Genomic DNA, 9,394 nt, shown 5'->3' on the forward strand with positions numbered 1-9,394 from the left:
GGGAGGCTGAGGCAGAAGGATTGCTTGAGCCTAGGAGTTTGAGGTTGCTGTGAGCTAGGCTAATGCCACGGCACTCTAGCCAGGGCAACACAGTGAGACTCTGTCTCCAAAAGAAAAAAAAAAAAAAGAAAGGAAAAAAGGAAAAGAAAAGTGACAGGAAGGGAACTGCAAGAGAGCAGGGAGGACTCAAATGGGAGGTTCAGATGACAATTGTTGTATCTCAAATTTTCAAAGAAAGGTCGAGACTTCGCCATCACAGAAGGTACAAGTAGAATATGGTGTGGATAAGACAGTGTGTGACATTTATGTTTTCCAAAAAGCAACAGAGCGTATCAAAGTTAAATAGCAACTGAAAACATTCAAATGTTGACAAGAAGGTACTGAGAACAGTACCACAGCAGTTAAAACAGCTAATACTTAAGTTTCTAACCAACAGGCCTGTATCAAAGGCTTCTGGTCTATTATGTCGCTTAATTCTAATGCCAATCCTGAGAGACTGGTATTTTCGGACCCGTTTTAAGGATTAGGTAACTGATGCTCAGAGAGGGTAAGTAGCTGGTCAAAGATCTCACGTCTTATAACGGAGCCGAGGCTTGGACTCCAGCAGACTTCACCCATCCATCTCCCCAACCCTCCTCTCAGCAGACACTCACCAACCGGCTACTGCCGAGCTCCTAGGTGTGTTACTGGGAACGGAGAACAGACGCAGTCTTTGCTCTCAGGAGAAAGTCAACAAACACACACTACGAACGAAATGGCAGAGAGCAGTGCTAGAGAGGAGAGTGGGGCGCGACCACATTACACGGCCTGGACGGAGGGGTCCAAATGGGAATAAGGGACAGGAAGGAGCCAGGCACAGGACGAAGGGGCAAGCGTTCACAGACGCGGGACGAGCACGTGCAGCGAACCCGAGACAGACCCACACAGCTGCAGGGACGTGGCAAGAAGCACGGCTGCAAGGAGGTCTGCAGGCGGGGAGGGGTCACAGCACCGGGCTGCGGCAGGTTAGGAGTTTGGGCTTCACTTTAAGTGCAATGGGAACATAGGGTGGTTTTAGTGTATTTGGGTTCCTAAAAGACCACACTGGTTTCTATAAGGGGCAGTAACAGAAATGGAGATCAATAAGGAGACTTTGTAGGATTCCAGGAGAAATGAGCTGGCAGCAGAGACTGAAGAAATGAACCTCAGAAACGATCCGGGCTGTATCTTGGTGGTGGGAACTGCTACTCTGCAACAATCGCCCTCCCTCCCCACTAGGAGTGTTACCAGATAAAATACAGGACACCCAGTTAAATTTGGATTTCAGATACCAACATTTTTTAAGTACATTCCATGAAATATTTGGGACATAACTTATACTAAATTTTTTTTACTGTTTATCTGAAACTCAAATTTAATTAGGTGTCTTGTACTTTTATTTGCTAAATCTGGCAACCCTACAACTAGGCAAGTCTCTACTTTACGGGGAGTAAATTGCTCCAAGATTCTTCCGTCACAGCCCCTTGAGATGCGCTAGCTCTTCTCCGAATTAGAGGCCAGACCTCTCGCCATCACCACCATGGTGCTATGCTTCCGCTCCTACTTCCTTTGAATATTTCATTCATCCGTCTCACTTACCAATAATGTATATGGGTGCCCAAAGTCTACTGAGTGGCACTGTACCAGACATGGAATTTTACTCAGTGGTCATAAAGAATGCTAGTGAATGCACGTGCATGTGTGCCTGTGTGTGTGTGTGTATGTGGGTGGGTGTGGGGGGTGTGCACCTGCTGTGTTAACCTTTTAAAATGAAGACAATGCTAACAATACATCACCAGGAATACATTTTGAGTGTTTTCTTTAACAGCAGTGAATTAAATTTGCGTCCACGTTGATGAAAGCTATTTAGATCCTATAGCAGTAGAACTGGTTATTGAATAACCTGAAAGAGAAAAGCTTCGAGTTCATTCAATAATCAGTGTCTATCAAAAGGTAAGAGCTAGGAATTCTCTTTTTAAAATCCTACTATGTGAAAAGAATCTGAAAGTTCAGGCTACAGTTTTTTACCTGAGTGTTCCTTTTGCATACATTCAAGTGTTTGAATTCCCAGTTTCAGTACTGAGAAAAAAAATTACAGCAAACATAAACCTAGTTAATTATATGAGACATGCAGAGCACGGTTACTATTTGCTATTGTTCCACAACAAGATAAGCAGCTTGCTCCAGAATGAAAATCAACACATCAAGGAAGTTTTGCTATTAAAAAATTGTCAGTTGAACTAAACCAAGTATTTAATCGTGCAGTTGATTTACATCCTGGTGTAAGCTCATTTTCTCATTGTGGACTGGTAACAAAAAACTGATAGAAGATACCTGTTTGGGGATCACACTCTGAGTAGCACTGATGCAGAAGACCCCAGAATTTTATATAACACACCACAGTAAGATGGCATAAATGGAGGTACCGCCTCCTTCTGGCCATTTTGCTGATCAAAGAACCTTTTATTTCCTTGAACTTAACGCATAAATAATCTCTCCATTCTAACACTCTAACGAAACCTACACATCTGTCAAAACAACAGCTGCCCCAATTTTAGAAGGAAGAGGATGTGTGCTTACTCTTCTTGACGCAAGTCATTGACGCTGCGGTCCAGCGAGATCATGTCACTTGCCACCATGTTAAATCCAAACTCTTTAATGCTGGCTTGAACTGCAGGTTTGAATTCTGGTCCCAAAACCAATGGCTTGGCATTCTCTCCAGGGCCACCAACCACTCCATGAGGCTCAGGCTCTTTGGGTTCAAAGTTACCAAGGATCCCTGGGCGGAGCACAGGATCACGGTAGGTAAATGTCTGAGGCTTAAAAGTGAGATACTGCCTCTGCATTATGTCTTTCTGGGAATCTCCTCCAGCATGGTGCTCTTGTTCATTTTTGGCCTTGTTTTTTCTTCTAATAGACTCTAAGTCCACTTCTACTCCTTCAACATGAGGCCATGGTACCACAGGTTTGAATCTGTCATCCCCGGGAGCTAGTCCATTGCCTCCTCGGTTAGGCATGGGGTTATTGACATCTCTGTCTTCCTATACAAAAGGGAGGGGATATACAATGAGTACATGAAGGCAAACCACCACAGCAGAGTTCACGATACCAATGTTCATGTTTTAAAAAAGGCTGAGGCAACCAAACAGTTTAAAATGTGAAACATAAGCAGGCCATTAATCTGGACTTCCCATTAGAGGATACCTTTCAGGGTAGAAAGGAAATACCAAGAAATAGGCTGTTTCCTCATTTTACTATTCCAAAATAAATGCATGGATGCATTGTTTACTTCTCCCTTTATAAACCTAACTCTATCAAAGACCTATTCATAAAGCATATTGTTAAGGATGGCGCAATGAGGTTCTAGGATCTTTGATTAAAACAGACACTTAATAGGTCATGTTGTACAGCATGCGGTTTGCCCAGTCATCTGGTGCACAATAAATATAACTTTTTGTCAGCAACACGGCCATATGGTGGCAGTGGTATGAGATGGATGTCACCCCTCGCTAGGCTGGCTTAGTGCCCCAGTGGCGGAGGAACAAGGTGGGGATATGTATTCAACAGTCCCGATTCAGTATTTTCTACTCAGTGAGAGTTTATCTGCATTCAGAACTATTTAAAAAAACCTCTAATAACTGTAACCAAGTCAGCTTGGGCTTTTAGACCACACCCAATACCTAGTGTGCCCCATTCCAGAGGTGGGCAGGCGAAAGCAGACTCTGCATATAAAGACAGTCACAGGAAAGGCGCCTCTCTTTTCTGTTTGGACCCTTCGTCACCTACGCAGATCTTTCAGTCAGCAATCCTGAGTGCTTTTGCTTCTGAGGTATCATATGTGAAGTTTTTGCTAATCCACTACCATTCTTTGCGCAACGCAGTGTTTCTCAACATTAGCATCACCTCAGCAGTTTTTAAAAATACTGGTATCTGGGTTCCACCCTCAGACGCTGTGATTTAATTGGTCTGGGCATTTGGATTTTTAAAAAGCACCTCTGGTGATTTTAACATGCATCTAGTTCTGGGAATCACTAGCTTAAGGGAGAGCCGCTCACCACAATCAGACAGGGGTCACAGAGCGCACGGCTGGGGAAGGGGCGCGGTGCGCCTAGGACACGCAAAGCAGGCTGACTGCTCTGCCCCCTCCACCTAAGACTGTGCGATTCCTCGACACGTTAATCACACAGTTAGCACCATGTGACCAAAATTTTCCCACAGCATTAGAACTACTTTGAAAAGGTTGAAAATTTTGCTCTAAAGAACACAGAGGTAAGGTTCTGGGCATGATGCTGATGTGTAGGTCGCTGTCTGCTGATGGTTTACTTAGAGGCAAAAATCTCTATAGAAAATTATTTCAGATGTGAATTTAGCAGATAAGGGATGACTAAGGATTGATTTTTGGGAGTTAAAATGGAATTTTTAACAACTATCCACTTGTTCAATTAGGTAATATAAGATATGACCCAAGATTCAGAAGCCCCAAAGGGCGTGCAGCGGGAGCGAGCCTTCCCGCTCCCTTCTGTGGAGTTTCTTCCGAACCTTCCTGGAGATGTTCCATGCATGTGTTCAACATACATGTGTACAGGTAACAAGACAATTTTGCTGAGGACGAGGCACAGATTTTCATTAACACGTTAAAAAGAGAACCCGTAAGATGTACAACTGGTTCGAAGATAAATCCGAAGAACAAACACATAAACATCAAGAACACTGCAGAGAACTTACAAACAGATGCCAGACTAGTTAAACCGGTCAACAGGCACAGGACAATGATCAGCTGTGTTCCACCAGACACAGCTCCCGTTTCAATGGACGAGAATCCTCTGACATATTGTCAGTTTTCTGTAACTTACGAGATTGTAAAACAGCTCAAGGAGGAAAGGGTGAGGTAACCTGGGAAGTTGAGTCAGACAGTACACCAAGTCATCTTTTGGGATCGTTTCAAAGTTTTCCACAACTTTTCCCCTGAAATACAATACTAAATATGAAATGCAACACAGCCTGACCGGATAAATGCAGTAACTTTCTTCAGGGATATGCAGAACAGGTCAGTAAAACCTCTGGATCAGGCTTCTATCGTCACACACATAAGTAGCAAGGACTTAGCTTGAGCCTAACCTGTGAGCTCTACTACAAGTCAGAAGTAAAACAGTAGAAGGCCGTCTTTCCAGAAATCTTATATTCACGAAGGACTGAAGGTTGTTGGGAATTAACTAATCCCAAGAAAAGTGTAAGGTAGGCATGAGTCTTTAACAGAGAGATGAACAGCGTTTGTTTCTTCAATTTGTCTCCCGGATCTTTCCAAAATTACACTCACTTACGGCAGTAAGTAAACTAAAATAGAGAAATCATTATAAAATGCTGTCAGACAGCAAACCCAAGTTTCTGATGCTGAACCAAGTACAACAATAAAAAAGAGGAAGACATTCTCCCCCGCTTCAGTTTTTCACGTCACAGCCTCCAGTAATTGGTAATGGGAGGTAAAAAATGAAGGACAGGAAACGTCCCTAATTATGGAAGAGCAGATTGAGCAGCCCATCAGATGTCAACATCTACAGCCATAGCATCCACTCCCTTATTTACTGCTCCACGGGGAAAACCGTGTCTTAGAAGAACATGGAATATGATGGTGCATGAGATCAAACTGCCCAAACTGTAAAATGCATGCTATAGCTTGGGTTGGTCTAAGCTAATATAAAAATTGCAAATTTAAATATTTTTCAAATTCACCCACTTCAACTTTTTTTTTTTTTTTTTTTTTGAGACAGAGTCTCACTGTGTTGTCCGGGCTAGAGTGCCGTGGTGTCATCCTAGCTCACAGCAACCTCAAACTCCTGGGCTCAAGCCATCCTCCTACCTCAGCCTCCCAAGCAGCTGGGACTACAGGCATGTGCCACCATGCCCGGCTAATTTTTTCTATGTATTTTTAGTTGTCCAATTAATTTCTTCCTATTTTTAGTAGGGACGGGGTCTCGCTCTTGCTCAGGCTGGTCTCGAACTCCTGAGCTCAAACAATCCGCCCGCCTCGGCCTCCCAGAGAGCTAGGATTACAGGTGTGAGCCACCACTCCCGGCCCAATAAGAGAAGTTTTAATGGGTTCAAGCTTTCATACTTCTCTTCCTCCAAAAACTGTTTTGATCTATTCTTTGACTTAATGGCTCTTTGTGTGATCTTAAACTGTCATTTTCTTTAAGGTTCTGTCAGAAATCTCTTTGTCATTCCATCCTCGTTCTGGGTTATTTCGTTCTCTTCCAAGCTTGGTGACAAATTTTACACTGACCACTCCTACATCTGTTTCCCCAGCATACATCACCCTTGCGATGGTCAGACCTTATGTCAACTGCTTCCTGAACGTTTCTATGTGTATCCCTCTAGCACCTGAATTTAACATTCCCAAAACTGAACCTACCATTCGCCTCACATCACAAACCTGTTTCACTTACTGTCTTCCTTACTTCAGGGACTGGAACCACCACTCACTCGACTAAGTCCAAAACCCACAATCCACCCTCAACTTCTTGTTCTCTTTTATCTGCCTTACTGACATCCAGTCAATCACAAATTCCTGTTAATTCCATCACCTGTGTAGCCCCTGAGTCTGGCCACTTCTATTATCCTCACTGCCATTACCTCAGGCCACTGTCACCTCGAAGCAGAACTATTGCAACAGTAACGATTGTGAACACTCTATTCTAAGTGCTTCACAGATAGTAACATTTTTAATCCCATGAATTAGGTACTCTGATTACCATCACTATTTTATAGACAGAAATCCTAACAGAGAAGTTACCCAAGATCAGAATCAATACCCGGCATACAAAATTTCAGTCCAAACAGTCTGGCTCAAGAGTCCATATTCTTAACCACTATAACTTGGTGCTTCTCAACCTAATGCATGAACCTCCTACGCGAAAGCCACAAGGACTTTTCTAACATTCAAATATGAACATGTTACCTTCCCTGCTTACGACATTCCACCAGGCCCACTGCCCTCAGGGGAGTTCACGCTCTTTGACAGGGCTGATGGGGCTTTTCAGGCTCCAGCCTGCATTTACGTAACATCTCCATCATTACCCGTGACAGCAGGGGTCAGCTAACTTTTTTGGGGAAGGGTCAAGTAGTAAATATTTTTGGCTTCACCGACCACGGGTCTCTGTGCAATTATTCAAGTCTGCCTTTGTAGTGTGAAAGCAGCCATCGGACAGTATGTAAATGAACGGGTACAGATGTGCTCCAATGAGTCTTCATTAACAAAGACAGGTGTGGGCTGGATCCGGTCCCCCAATCTCTGCACTAGACTGTAAATTCTGTGAAAGTACAGAGGCTTTGTCTATCATACACACCATTGCATACCCAGCGCCTATCCTGGCACATAATTCTCAATACATATTTACTGAACAAATGAATGAACCCTAAAATTTCTGTTTTAGTAAACAGAGAGACACTGAGCAGAAAAGGGAAAGATAGAGGATGGAGAATATGAAATGGGAGAGGAGGCTCCGAGCAGACAGACCCTTCCTGCAACACTTAGTGAATCCACCAATGAGACCTCTGTATTCTCTGTGCAGTATTACACTCTTAACAACACCACATAATGCCAGGAAAATTGAATTTGCTCATTTCTCAAAGTTTGCATGTGGCAAAACCAAGTATGAAGACTGTCTACCTCCAAGTCAATTCAGAATAATCATGTCAAATCTTAATACTGTATGACTCAAAGAATGGCTAAAAGCAGAGTCATACTTCACTCCCCTGAGATCCTTCTACATACTCCTTCTTCCTGAGAGTGAATGGGAGTCAGCAGATGCCTTTGTGAGTCACTGGTACTACGATACCTTCATAGCCACCAGCTGTTTTACTATAGAGCCAAATCAGTGAGTCGCTGTTGACTAGAAATGGAAAAGAGGACCAGTAGATAATTTTCCAAGATCAGTGTGTTCATAAAGGTAAAAATGGACTGAAAAATACAATCACTATCACCAGACAGTAATATGGATTACCATAAATAAAGTCACGCTAGTCACTATCCACCTCATAATTGACAAAGTCCCCTGACCCCTGACCCCCAAACTCTACTATGTGTGATATTTTTCCAAGATGGTCATACCTTGGTAGAAATTATATAAATTCAAAGGGATTTAAAGAAATGGTCATTAGCGCATATGGCAGTAATATGGGCTTGTTTGGATTTGAAATCATCCAACCTGGAAAACTGAACTGGACCCTGGAAAACTGAAGTCTTAATGATGAGCTTATGCAGTCACATGATCTCTTGAGAAATTACGACTTAGCTTTAAGAAATGGCCACTGCTGAACAACATGCACACTATTTGGTTATCATTTGTCGTGAGCCACAGAATTTAAAAGTATAACAAGCCAAATCTTATTCTGAATTTAAAAACTCTCAATCAGAAACACCTTTAACTAGGAAAAATCCCATCAGCATCCTTTCTCTGGAGGCACTTAGTCACTCGGAAGGAGCAGAAGGAGCAGGCTCAGAGAGCAGGCAGGTGTGGTAAACATAAACAGGCTCCAGTTCGGAGGGAACGCGGCGTGCTTGTAGGCTGCGCTCCCAAGACTCCTAGCAACGCGTGGCAGGATGTAGGTGGGGCGGTGGGGCCCTCCAGCCTCAGTGGCTCGTTTCCCTCTGCTTAGCTGCTGCTGGAACGCAAGCCAATCTATCTGACATTTGGGCTCACTGAAGACCTTCAAGCGTTGCTCCTCCCAGAGCACTGGGAGCTGTGGCCCTGCGGGGTGTGGGGAGGGGCAGGCGCCAAGAGACTTCACCAGTCCTTGAATATCCAGGATGTCATCCCTTACAGGAAAGGACCCTATTCCCAGTATATGTTAATACCCCTAAACTAGGAAGAGATTTAAGGCCGCTTTCCAACGGCAATGCCTCTGTTAGCAACTAGGGCAGAACTGAAAATGGAGAAAGTGTGCTTCTACATAACTTTATACAAATATGAAAGGTCTATACAAGCTCTGGGTATGGTTTCATAAGATAAAGTATGACATTCTGATAATAATTATCTGCTCAAAGAAATAGACTCGCTGAAGGAGGGATTCCTTTTCTTTCCGACTTTTTAAAGTACCCGGCCAGGATATAAATCAAAAGTAACAGAATGGAGAAAAGAGCAGGATTAACATCACGTGACTGCCTCACCAACAGAAATCCAGGTCAGCAACTCTAATGCTGCACATTAGACTTTAGCAGGGCAGCCAGGCTGAGTACTATACAGTAAACTATTAGAGTTCAACCCAAACTTACCCTGGAGACTGGAACAGCAGACTCTTGACTGCGGAGAGCTGCCTATTATATAATAGCTAATGGTTATTTCTTTTGTTTTTCTCTCAAGACTTCTGATACACTATG

The 9,394-nt window shown here is 43.4% G+C and overlaps 1 protein-coding gene across 1 annotated transcript in view; it reads right to left on the reverse strand.

Moving 5' to 3' along the window:
* GALNT7 (polypeptide N-acetylgalactosaminyltransferase 7) overlaps positions 1 to 7,859 on the reverse strand; it is a 66,748-nt gene extending 58,889 nt beyond the window's left edge. Inside the window, exons 1-2 of the mRNA XM_012651645.1 lie at positions 7,854 to 7,859; positions 2,599 to 3,059 (exon numbers count right to left, since the gene is read on the reverse strand). Of these exons, the coding sequence (XP_012507099.1) occupies positions 2,599 to 3,059; positions 7,854 to 7,859 (467 nt within the window). The remainder of the gene's footprint in view (positions 1 to 2,598; positions 3,060 to 7,853) is intronic.
* Between the last annotated feature and the right edge of the window lie 1,535 nt (positions 7,860 to 9,394).

This window comes from Propithecus coquereli, unplaced genomic scaffold (genome assembly GCF_000956105.1).
Source record: "Propithecus coquereli isolate 6110/MARCELLA unplaced genomic scaffold, Pcoq_1.0 Scaffold36, whole genome shotgun sequence".
NCBI lineage: Eukaryota > Metazoa > Chordata > Mammalia > Primates > Indriidae > Propithecus > Propithecus coquereli.